Genomic DNA, 12477 nt, shown 5'->3' with positions numbered 1-12477 from the left:
TTTGGGGCTTTGGGCTGCCCTTTCGGGGAAAGGAGAGCTTTCACTGGGGGCATGGGATGGCCTTCCTATGTGTGCTAGTGGCCACCAGCCTGGAGGGGCTGGGAGTCCTGATGTCTGGGTTCCCGCCCAGAGCCTTCTCTTCTCTGCGATGTGAACTCATCCGGTCATGTGGCTTTGCTTGTTCTCCCAATATGGGTGGGACAATGGAATAAAGGACATATTTCTGTATCCCAGTTGAAACATAATTTTATGGATTTTGAAATGAAGGACTGAATTAGAGCAAGTCTGTAGACTTCAATTTTTTCCTTCCTTCCTTCCTTCCTTCCTTCCTTCCTTCCTTCCTTCCTTCCTTCCTTCCTTCCTTCCCCAAGGATGAAGCAGAAGAATCATTTAACCTAAGTAAGCATTTTAGCATTAGGTAGAATTTTCTGATCTGACTGACACCAGAGGTTTTAAACCGGACAGCAATAAGGCTGAAATGAGAAATGCTTTGGAATCAACCTATCAGACAGCCCCTGAGACAGACAGACAGACAGACAGGGCAGGAGAGAAGCATCATCCTGACGCCTGGGGAACTTGGTGCCGAGAAGATGCTTCCAACTCGGGATGAGATCAGGTTTCTGGTTTGGGGTGTATGTGTGTGCAGACACCTGGGGAGGGGATTTTCACACTTTCCCCTCTGTACCAGCAGGCAACCTTTGAGGGGAGGCTAGATTAGAGGGCAGTGGGTTTGGGGGGGAACCAGCTGTGAGAGACACACCTTTGTTTCTGGGAGTGGCCAACTGCTCTGTTTAGATTGGTTTCCTCCACCCCAACCCTCTTAGCCTTACCTTCTGGAACAAACTCTCATAAACCCTTGGGGACCAGCCCTTGAGAAGGTTTATGTGTTTGTAGGGGAGGAAAGCAGAGAGTGACCCCTGTCCTCACAGCTTCACAGTCCCAGTGATGCCATCCCAATGTGGAAGCTGAGAGCTGTGTTCATCACCCCCAGCCTTAACGCCCTCATGATGAGTCTTGAGGGGGAGACAAGAGCTTTGGAAATCTTGAAATAAGTAAGAGGACTCAGTCGATTGAGTTTTCTATGGATTGTAGACTTGGTGAGATTAAAAATTCCCAGGGCTGACACTGGGGCATTCCCTCTGCCTGGTCCCCTTGTTGAAGGACCATACATGTTGTATGCAGAACCGGGAGAACCTAAATCCCCAGTTTAAGGTCATTGCTTTTGGAATCGGAGTGTGGCGAGAGTCACATTTTCTTCGTGTCGTACCTTTACCCAACAGTCTGGGGCTGATTCCCCTAGCCCCAGCCCAAGGAAATGCCCTGACCCTGAGAATGGGGGATCCCCTTTTCTCCCCCCCAGGCTCTGGTCTTGGGGAGGTGGATGCTGCTTAGTTCACTGTTCACTCTCCAGGGGGCTGTTACACCCTGCCCACTGCCCAGGTTGGAGGCAGAGAAGGGGCTGAGTAGGGCTGGCAAGGGTGGTCCCCCAACAGAGCTGAAGGCTTGGATCTGCCTGGTGCCCGAGTGTCCCCCTGCAGGGGAGGGGTGGGGAGCTGCCCAGTTAACCCCCAGACCCATAGCCTGGAGTACCATTTTCTGTTTGCTAATGGGTCTCTGTTGCTTTGATCCAGAGGAGGCACTGGTCTAGGTAATGGAACTACAGGGGGAGGAGGCAGAGAGAGTGAGCACTGAACAGAGAAGGGGCCAAGCAGGTGGGCAGTGGTGGGGAGAGAGGGGTGGGCAAGGCGCAGAACCACCACCTTGGGTCCTCCTTGGCTGGGGGCTGAGCCACCCTCTCTAGAAGCCTCTGCCTCCGCCTGCCTGACCTGCACAGTGGGAGACAGGCAGAGCCTGGGGTGATGGGAATGGCAAGCCCCTGAGGCCCAGGGCATCACAGTGCCCCCCCCCCCCCCGCCCTCCACTATCTGGCCATGGGCAGAGGCCTCTGGGGAGCAGAGCAAAGGAGGGGAAGGCAGGCCTGAGTGTCGGGTCATAGTTCAGACCTAGAGGCCTGGAGGAAATGTGGAGACAGGTTGCCGGGGACGGCACCCCCAAAATCCCTGCACCCCATTGTGACTCTCCTCTGGGAGGACTGGAGCAAAGCCCCAGAGAGCTCAGGGGTCAAACAACTAGGGCTAGAGGAGGGGGCCCTGGGGGGCCTGCGGGGGGGGCAGCGAGCTAGAACTGGGGGGGTTCCCAACATTGGGGAGGCAGCTGAAGAAGGGAAACCCCTCCCCATCTCCTGGGCCTTGGGGGAGGGGCACAGGGCAGGGGGTGCCCCAAGGGGGTGGACGAAGGAAGGGCCACTCAGTGGGGACCAGAGCGTTCCAGCAGGCAGAAGAGAACGTTATTGTGCTTATGGACACAGCAGCTCCCTGGCTCTGAGAGAGCGAGCAGGCAGTTTGTAGGCACTAGAAGATTTCTGTGACGCGGTTGTAGGTAAATGAACGAGACCAAGTAGCCTATTGGGTCAGCCCATTGACTGCACCTGCTGGCCGGTCCAAAGCCAGGCGGCTTCGGACCAAGGTCAGGCCAGGGTCTCTTGGCTGACAGAACCCAACGCTGAGCCCCCTGGAGGGGGGAGAGGGACATGGGGCTGAAAGGGAGTTAGTGGTGGTGGGCGTTGGGGGCGGGGGTGGGGTGGGACTGGGGCCTAGCCCCTCTCCTCACTCCCCTCGATGCTTCTTGGAAGAGTGAGGGACATCGCTCTAGATCCCAGTCTGAGTGTGCTGAGCCAGGCCACCGGGCTGTGCCTCCCCCCCCCCCCCCCCCCCCCCCCCCCGGGGGTATGGCTTTCAGGGCAGAGGCGGCCCACCCTCACCTCCTAAGGAGGGGACGAGCGAGGGGAGCCGCCCAGGGCCAGAGGCAGGCTCTGCGCCCCGCCCCGCCCCCGCCCCCGCCCGACGGCCCCGCCCCGCCCCGCCCCGCCAGTCACACGGTCACTTCCGTCTTGCTGGCTGTGTAGCAGGTGTGGTGACCGGGGATATAGTGCAGCTGTTCCACCGTGTTGTGTCTGCGGGAGGCGAAGGCCTGACGCTTGGCGGCCGTCTGGCTCTTGCCCAGAGTGGCATAGGAGTTACTGGAGGCACTGGGATGGGAGTGCATCTTGGTCATGCGGTACCGGTCCAGCACGGGCGTGGACACAAAGACGTCCGTGTGCGAGATGGCCCGCGACAGGGACTGCTCAGGGAAGGCCGTCCGCTCCGGGGACAGCAGCGGGTCCTGGGAGTGCAGGCGCTCCGTGGACAGCAGCTGCTCGTCGGACAGGATGCGGTCGTAGGGCAAGCCGAAGTCGTCGGGCAGGCCCCGCTCCGGGGACAGAACCCTGTCCTGGGACATGGCCCGGATGGGCCGGCGGGGTCGCTCTCGAGGTAAGGGCTTCTGTTGGGACATCTGGATGACGTTGAGGGGGAGGGTGCCACGGGCAGCCAGGTCCGGCAGGTGCCGCCTCCTCATGTAATACTCGTCAGCCTCTTTGTCAGCTGGGGGGAGAGGGGGAGGGAGAAAGAGAGAGAAGTCAGCTGGGGTGACACTGTGACATCGCAGCCAGGACTGAACTAGGACCCCACCGCCCAGACAGGTGGAGGAGAGCTTCTCCACTGAACGTGCAAACCCAGTCCGGGGGGGGCTTGTGAAATGCAGATTCTGATTCAGACCTCCTGGTCCAGGGTGGACCTGGGAGTCTCTCTCACTGGCTCCCAGGCATTGCTGATGCCCCTGGTCCAGGACCACCCTGAGTATCCAGGGGGACATGAAGGTGCCCAGGGAGCTCAGGGCAGAGTTGCTGGCACGGCCAAGCCCCTCAGATCCTGCTCTGGTGCTGTTTCGACCACACTACGGTCCAGAAACAGGACGGCTGTGGCTGGAACACTCAAGGAAGCAGTTGGTGGCCTTCTGATGAGGTTCAGAGCCTCTCTCCGAGGAAGCTGGGTTGCTCCAGGGAAGTAAGATGCTCCAACCAGGAGGCACTGGTGAACATGCTTAGCTGGTAACTTAGGAACGTAGTAACGCCTTCTCTGAGTAACAGCCAGTGTCTAAGAAGCCAACACAGGGGCCTCCAGCCCCACATGTGCACAGAATCCAGCCGACACCCACTTCGCCTGTGCCCACAACATGAGCAGGCCAGAACCATCCTCTATGTGCACCTCATTCAATGCTCCACCCTTCTCTTCATCCAGGAGGCCCTCCCACACTCACAGGGACTGCTATACCCTTGAACTTACGCAGGACACACATAAGCCTGCTTTGCCCCAAACTTCAGGAACGAGGCTTCCTAGGGTTTTCCAAATCTCTGCAGAATGTGGGAATGCTGACTGTTCCACTGTTTGCCCAGAGGGTCCTGGATGGGTAGATCCTGCCTCCCTCTTCCCCGCCATTCATCAGATTCCTCGGATCATTAGGGATCCCCGCTTCTAGCCATAGAAATTCACCATTCTACCTTGGAGGTGGCCGATGTAGGTAGACCCAAGGGATGAATTTCATCAGGGTAGGTTACCCCGTAGCATCAAGCAAAGGCTCAGCCCCGCAGCTGGGTGGTCATGAAAATAGCCCCAGGGGGACGTGGAGGCAGAAGGTCCAAGGGTCAGGAGCTAGGAAAGAAGAGCCCTTGTGCTGTGTACCTTCTTGGCATGGTAAAGGGTCTTAATGGGTCTTCAGCCCACCCATGTTCAGAGGCTCCTTAGACTCACATGGCCTCACTCTTTATTCTTGGAACTCCACACCTGTGCCCTCAGGTGTAGTGCAAGGGAGAAAAACACAGGAGGATGTCACAGAGGCTGCAGAGGCAGACCCCCAGCCCAAGAAAACCCACTTACTTAGCCTCTTCAAGGATGAGTACTTGCTAGGGTGGGTCTTCACTGCAGACTCATAGGATGGGGGCAGGTGGGCCAAGTTCTGGAAGGAGCGGGAGAAGGAGAGGTCATAGGGCTCGGTGGCCGATGTCAGGATGTTGTTCATCCGTGGCTTCTCTACAAAAGAAGGGAGGGGTGCATGGCATTAGGGAAGACAGAGGGCAGGTAGGAGGGGAGGATCCAGGTTCTGTCTCTCACTCCTCATCCTGCTTTCCTGGTCCGCTGTGCTAGGACACGGGTGGTGCTGGTGACTCAGTTTCCCTCATGCCCAGTTCCAGTTGTCTACAAGCCTGGGGGCAGGTGCTGTTTTAGCTGTTACTGGCCATGCTGGTGGCTTGCCCTTCCTTGAATGGCAAACTCCTTCTCCCCATGTATGTCTGATGGAAACATAAGCCTGATAGAGCTGGAGGGGGGGCGGTCATAAAATTGTCTACTTTGGAGTGAAAGTTCTGTCCTTTCCCTCACAGCTCTCAGGCTCAGAAAAATCTGAATTTGAAAGAGGTGGAGTGACTGGTCTTGTCCACATATCCATGGAACTGGGTCCAGGACCCCAACTCCACCAGGACTCTATCCCACACGACCCATGATGTCATTCCATCCCTCATTCCATCCCTTACATCACCCCTCTGCCTTGGGCCTCCCCAAGCCCTGCACCCAACAGGCCACTGTGAGCTACAAAGCTATTTCCTCCTCCTCTAGTACCTCCCCTAAGGCCCCCTTGGCTATCTCTGAGCCATTGGAGGAAAGAATGTAGGCAAAATGCGTAGCATATCATTCCCCTTTCCTCCCTCCTTCCCTTGAGACAGAGCCTTGAGATTCCAAACTCTGAAGAGAGAGAAGGGAGTGTGTTCAATGCTAGACCGGAGTTGGGGGGGGGGGGGATGGGAGGAGGAATGGAAGAGAAGATGAGCAGGCAATGAGGTGGATGACTAATGAAGTGAATGAGCTGAGCTGGGCTCTGTGGTTGAGGGGAGAGAGGAGATGCAGGTGTGGGTGAGGGAGTGGTTGTGAAGGAAGGAAGCAAGCATGCCTTGGTGCTTGACGGACTTGCTGTGCCTCAGCAAGAAGTCAACAGTGGTACCATTCCCCCAAATGAGGTAGGCAGGTGGCTCTCTCATTGTCCCTCTATCATACCTCTATGGTTTGGGACCCCCAAGAAGGGCCAGGCTTTGGCTTCCCCCTGCCTCTTGGCAAAGAGAGTGCCGAACTATGGAAGTCAGGAATTCTGTGAAGTGGGGGGCAAAGAGGAGCATCTGCTAGGCTTGGTCCAAGGGCAGCCTCACTCCAGGGAACTCCCAGCTTCTCTATCCTTCCTGGCTTCACTGGTCCCCCCAGACACTGGGGATGGAGCCAGGGGAGCCCAGCCAATGAGCTGGTGTTCTTGCCAGCTCAGTACATATGTGAGGGGGTGAGGGATGCTCTACATCCCCAAGAGATCAGAACGTGCTGTGCAGAAAGAGCCTCCCTGGTATGGATCGGGATGGATGCCAGCAAGTGGAGTGGGCAGGAAGCTGGGAGCACTGCTATCCAGAACTGGGTGACAGCCACTGGTCCCCTAGCTCTCCTTTCTTCACTTTTGGTGATGCTGGAGAAGAATAAACTTCCCTCTGCCTCTTGGCATCATACTCCCACTGAGGGCATAGCTCAGCTCACCCACTTCCAAATGCAACATTTCTGGATGCTCTTCCCTTTCAGCCCCGCTTGTTCTCCAACTCATGCTGCTGAGCTAAGGCCAGCTCTTCTTTGTCTTCTGTCTCCACCATGATTACCCCTGCCCCCTTGCTTATGCTGTCTTTCCTATTGCAATGCCTTTCCTTACTCGTCCTCTGTCCAAATTCTCTCTTCACTCAAGACTCCTCACCATGGCAATGTCACATCTTTTCAGCCCACAGCGATATCCGGTCTTCAAGCCCCTATTGCTTTTCCAGGCAATCCCACCCAGTTTCGTTGTCTATGTGATCTCTGATCAGTTGAGTTGAGCTGGTCTTGTTGATCACCAAAGATGGCAATGTCCTTGACAGCAGAAATCTTGCTTTCCAATTTGATGCCTTCATAGTGTTTGGCCCCAAATCAGGATCCAACTAATGCTCTTTGGTTAATCAAGTTGACACAGGCCATCTTCCCCTTTAATAGTCAGTCTGCCAGCTCCTGGGGGCAAGTGTAGCCTCCAAGGAAGAAATGCAGCGAAAGCCCTGCTCCCACCAGGCTGTGAGCTGCTGAAGGGCAAGGACCAGATCTACCTACCCTTGCCCCCTTGTACCAGGTGGAAAAAGAAAAGACCGGGAGAGGAGCTGGGAAGAATGGCTCCTCTTCTGTCCTCAGGAGGCTGTGCTTATGTTGGCTCCTTCTGGAGAAAACCAGCTCCTACTTATCCTTCCAGAATGTTCAGGAGTGAGTGGAGCACTCCTCGCTTGCCTTTTCTGGCTCCTCTTCCTACAGCTGTGTCATCACCATGGGCATCCCCCAGGCTCTCTGCTTCTGCCTTCTGCTTTTCTCTTTCAGCCTTCTCTGCACAGACTGCCCCCACTCCCAGGCCGTCTGTTCCTGCTTCCAAAGCATAACTCACATCTTCGGCTGTAACCTGCCTCCAGACTGCATCTCTGCATTTCTAGCTGCCTGCTGAATCATTTCTCTTGACTATCCTTTGGTTCTCTCCAGCTTCAGATGTCCAGATCCAAATTCACCATCGACAGCTTCATCTCCCCTACACACAGGCTGCTTTCTTGCCTCTCCAGATTGCATTACTAAAAACTCCCATTCTTCTCATTGAGCACAGCTCACCATCTTACTCACAGTTGACTCTTGCCAGCCATATTCAGTGAGTAAGTTTTCTCGATTTCTTCACCATTGTGTTTCATATCTGAACCTTTCTGTCTTTTCCCACTGTCCACATCACCCCTGGGACCTGCTGCTTCTTAACTGATCTCTCTAATGTCTTCTAGTTCTGGTTTTTTCCTAGACCCCACAACCTGAAACAGCTTATTAAACTATTGCTTTCATCACGCATTTCCACCAGGAGCCTCGCCCTAGAGGGGGACATCAAAATAGTCCAGTTCTAGCCTCCTAATTATCATGCTCAACACCTCAGTGCTGATGCAGAGCATAATCTCACAGGAGGGTGGTAAGTCTCTTTGCCAAGAGAGCTGCAGATTTTATCTTTGTTTTGAGTTTCTCTCTCACTAAAATTTAATGATGTTTTCACTCCTTCAGAGCAAAGACAGAGGAATGACTGAGAGTTCATAATTTACATGGCTGTCTTGTGTCCTACCAAGTTTTGAGCGGGTGCCCAAAATAGTTTTTCTCTGCCATTCCAGATGTTACGTTGCGACCTGGCAGGAGGACGTGTTAAAAAGGAAACTTGGTTTTGTAAACCTCTGGGGCTGTCTCCACACTCCCGTGCTCTACAACCTTCATCTTCCTCCCCTGCCCAGGGGCTAATGCTCAGGTCACCCAGTCTGGTTTTGAGTGTTAGCAAATCTTACTTGGTTTGGGGTGGATTGATAGGGTTTATATGCCAAGTCCCATGCCATTAGTAAATGGTACCACAAGCAGCCTTGGGCCAAGGAGAGTGCTCACTCCTTGCTGTGGACATATGGAATTGATGACCGCAAGAAGTGATCTAGATTGCACATGAGAATGGGCTAAGAGAGGGTCTCACTGCTTCCCTTTCGTGGTGGAAGGTCACTCCAGTTTCAGAGACAGGACACGAGGGGGTCAATGGTGTAAGGGTGGGACTGAGCCATTGTGGGCTCCTTACACCTCCTGAGCATCAGTGAGTCATGACCATATGTCTGATGCCTGATGGGCATCAGTAGTCAGGATGGACCCACTCGGAATGGGGATGGAATACGGAGTGCTCACAGCCATCTCTCACCATGTGTAGGGGTCTGGGCAGCACTGCTTAAAATCGGATGGTTATACTGATGATCACCTGGAAATCACAGAAAAGAGATGTTTAAAGAAAAGTTCAGGCATTCCATTGTTTCTCCCGCGCAATAGCACCTCTCTTGACATCTAATGTGCTTCTCTGAGTCCGAGGATGCCCTTCTGAAACCTGATGCCCTGGAAAAGTGAAGGGCAGGAGGCAGTGTGTTAGGCGCAAAGAAACTTCCTCTGCTGTTTGTGTGTCTCTCTCCTTCTGCACCAAGGCTTCCTCTGTCACCGTGGAGACCCACCCACATCTGTGGATCTGGCTGACCGGCAACAGAGGTTTGTTGGGGTGGAGGTCGGTGGAGGAGAAGGAGGGATGGAGACTAAGGGCCATTTGGCAAGTATACACACATGGGGTGGGGAACCGGGCAGGGGAAGGAGATCCTTTTGCGGGGGGAAGGGGTGTTTTAGGGTGTGGTTAGCCAGGAAGAGGATTCCCTAACTTAAGGTGCTTATACTTTTACGGGGCTTTGATTTGTCCTTTATACACAGGTGTCTGGGTGCATCCTCAGGTGGGACAAGCTGACGTGAACTGTCCACTGCTTGGGATCAGGAGTCCTGGGTTCTTGGCTCTGTCCTGCCTCTACATGACACAGCCCAACCTTTCCAAAGCATTTCTTTTTATTATAAATGGCAAAGTCCACATGGATTGAACAAGTCACAAAATTAATAGGGTCCCAGCTGCCAAAGCGCAGAGTTCAAGGCATTCTAAGGGCTTCTGAAACTGAATGCACCTGTGGTTTTTGCCACGAAAGAACACTTCATCCCTGTGTTATTACTTTAATTCAACATTGTATTTTTGCTTCTAATTTCAACTAAAGCAAGGGGGGAAGGAGGCATGAAGTCTTTGCTTTAGTTTTTCTAAACCATGGTTTACAGCCATGCCATCATCTTGGGGCTAGAAGATCTGCTTCTGTTTCCCTTCATCTCGCTATTGAAACCATCTTTTCTACTCCTGGCATCCTAGCCTCTGGCTGCTCACTATTCAGCTTCCTCATGAGACCCCTTCACCTCTTGTATTCCCGACATACTGATGCTTCATGAAGGCTCTACCTTCTGGCACAAACTGACAGTTCTCAAATACACCTCTTGTTGAAGGTCCATCTGGTCTGGTCTGGAAGGTTTGATTCTAAACAGCTTACAGACATGCCCTCGAAATTCCTGCCCTTATTCCAAACCACTGTGTCCCAAAGCGAGCTGAGCCTTCTCATCATTTTATTGTCCCATGGTCAAGCTTCTGTCTGTCCGTGGCACTAATATTCTTTTTTTTTTTTAAAGAGTTTATTTATTTATTTGAGAGAGAGAGAATGAGAGACAGAGAGCACGAGAGGGAAGAGGGTCAGAGGGAGAAGCAGACTCCCTGCTGAGCAGGGAGCCCGATGCGGGACTCGATCCCGGGACTCCAGGATCATGACCTGAGCCGAAGGCAGTCGCTTAACCAACTGAGCCACCCAGGCGCCCCCGTGGCACTAATATTCTATGGGCTTGCAAACCCCAGTCATGGTCCACCATTTCCCTTCCTTCATTCTCCCCAAATCCTGTTCCTATAGCCACCTCCAAAATCCAGGCCCATAATATATCTTTTTGTCCAGATTCCTCTTAGCTCTAGACCCTGGCCATTTCTAAGACAAATCATCCTGGGTACTCCTACTAGACAAAATTTCCCCTACTAATGGAATTGTGACATCGTTCCTTTGGTTCAGACCAGACTCTTTAAGTAGTCATGGACATTATCCAAAAGGGATGTGGGTTTGGGCAGCAAGCTAGAATTTCTCACATAATGGTATTCTTCCCTCCCAAGACCGAATATTAAGCTATATCCAGGGAAAAAACCATTTGCCAAAGGTTGAATTAATGCTACATCGGACCTGGATTTAAGCAAGAGGAGAGAATCCAGGAAGGGAGATAAAGGATAATTTTTTTTTTCCCTTTTTGCTTGTCCTCCAGAGGCAAGGAGAAAACCAGTTTCATTGCTCTCTGTTGTTGTTATTTTTTGGTTTATTTGTTTTTAGGCAATATGGCAGCATTAGAGACAGCTGTAAAAAGTGGAAGAGCCCAGTGGAAGGATGGTGAGTGGCAGTTAGACAGAAATACTCTTAATCTTCCATATTAGAGTCTAGGTGCCACCGAGGAAAGGGACATCAATTCATTTCAGTTAATAATTCCTGGTCACTGGTTGTGCTCTGTGCTTTGTGCTAAACACATTCACCTACATTTTTTTAAAAGATTTTATTTATTTATTTGAGAGAGAGAGAGAATGAGAGAGAGAAAGCACAAGAGGGAAGAGGGTCAGAGGGAGAAGCAGACTCCCCGCCGAGCAGGGAGCCTGATGTGGGACTTGATCCCGGGACTCCAGGGTCATGACCTGAGCCAAAGGCAGTCGCTTAACCAACTGAGCCACCCAGGCGCCCTACATTTTTGAGAATGAATATTAAGACCAATTTTGATTTGTATATATGTTATTGGCCTACCCATTTCCAAACTGTAAAAAAACCTCTTTAAATGTCTTCTTTGAGGTAGTCCTTATCATTTTTCTTTACAGATGCATTTGCAAGCAGGATAAATGTCTTGCATTTAGATATTTTGTTTACAAGTGCAATGCTTTTCCTTTTGTTTGAATCACACTTCGAATGTTTTGCTAACATTTAATTAAGGGAAGAAATTTAAAGCATAAAGGAGAAAATTAAAACTGTCTTAAAATAACCACGATGACACTTTGTTGTATTTCCTTTTCTTTCTCTCCCCCTGGAAATTACTATGTGTATGTTTACTTTCAACACACACACAATATTACAATGAATTACCTTTTGCATTTGTCATTTTGCACAAGTGCGAATCAGCTTTCAGCTCTTAAGGTGGAGAAAAATACAGATAAATACGATGATTTGATCCTCACATTTGTACAAAATAACAAATGTGTGAGGTTATTCATTGCAACATTTTTATAGTTTTTATAAAACTATAATAAACTAAAATTTATAAAAATTTATAAAATTCTGTAGCAAAGAAAAGGAAAAAAGAAGGAAACTAAATGTTCATAGGCATATGTACATAAACACACACAGATAAATACGTATAGGTTCCACAGATGTGAGTGTCTCAAATACATTACTTTTTTTTAAAAGATTTTATTTATTTATTTGAGAGAGAGAGAATGAGAGACAGAGAGCATGAAAGGGAAGAGGGTCAGAGGGAGAAGCAGACCCCCCGCTGAGCAGGGAGCCCGATGTGGGACTTGATCCCTGGACTCCAGGATCATGACCTAAGCCGAAGGCAGTCGCTTAACCAACTGAGCCACCCAGGAGCCCTCAAATGCACTACTTTTAATCTGTTTCCTTTATACTTAATGGACAATGTATCTTGAATATATTTTCACATTTTGAAATATTCCTTGAAATATTTTATATAGGTTCATAATAGTCCTTTCTATAGAATACTCTATAGTACACATCTACAATGTAAGCATTAAATTATATAATTTAAGCCATTCATCTCTTCCTGGGAATTCCCTTAATTTGCTTTTGGTGTTGTATTATTTCATTACAACATTGGATTCTATTTGCATATATTTATAAATTTTTAAAAATATTTATTTATTTATTTTAGAGAGAGTGAGGCAGTGAGTGGGGGGAGGGGCAGAGACAGAGAATCTCAAGCAGACTCCCCCCTGCTGAGCATAGAGCCCGACACAGAGCTT

At 51.0% G+C, this 12477-nt stretch overlaps 1 protein-coding gene across 1 annotated transcript in view; it reads right to left on the bottom strand.

The window, feature by feature from the left end:
- Window positions 1-2929: 2929 nt before the first annotated feature.
- Window positions 2930-12477, bottom strand: part of SHISA6 (shisa family member 6) — a 300756-nt gene continuing 291208 nt past the window's right edge. The window contains exons 7-9 of the mRNA XM_073881495.1: window positions 8725-8781; window positions 4815-4967; window positions 2930-3482 (exon numbers count right to left, since the gene is read on the bottom strand). Of these exons, the coding sequence (XP_073737596.1) occupies window positions 2932-3482; window positions 4815-4967; window positions 8725-8781 (761 nt within the window). The 3' untranslated portion in view covers window positions 2930-2931. The remainder of the gene's footprint in view (window positions 3483-4814; window positions 4968-8724; window positions 8782-12477) is intronic.

Source organism: Callorhinus ursinus, unplaced genomic scaffold, assembly GCF_003265705.2.
Source record: "Callorhinus ursinus isolate GAN/ISIS: 27379988/994484 unplaced genomic scaffold, GSC_fseal_2.0 scaffold43, whole genome shotgun sequence".
Lineage (NCBI taxonomy): Eukaryota > Metazoa > Chordata > Mammalia > Carnivora > Otariidae > Callorhinus > Callorhinus ursinus.
This window is presented reverse-complemented; position numbering and strand designations above follow the sequence as displayed.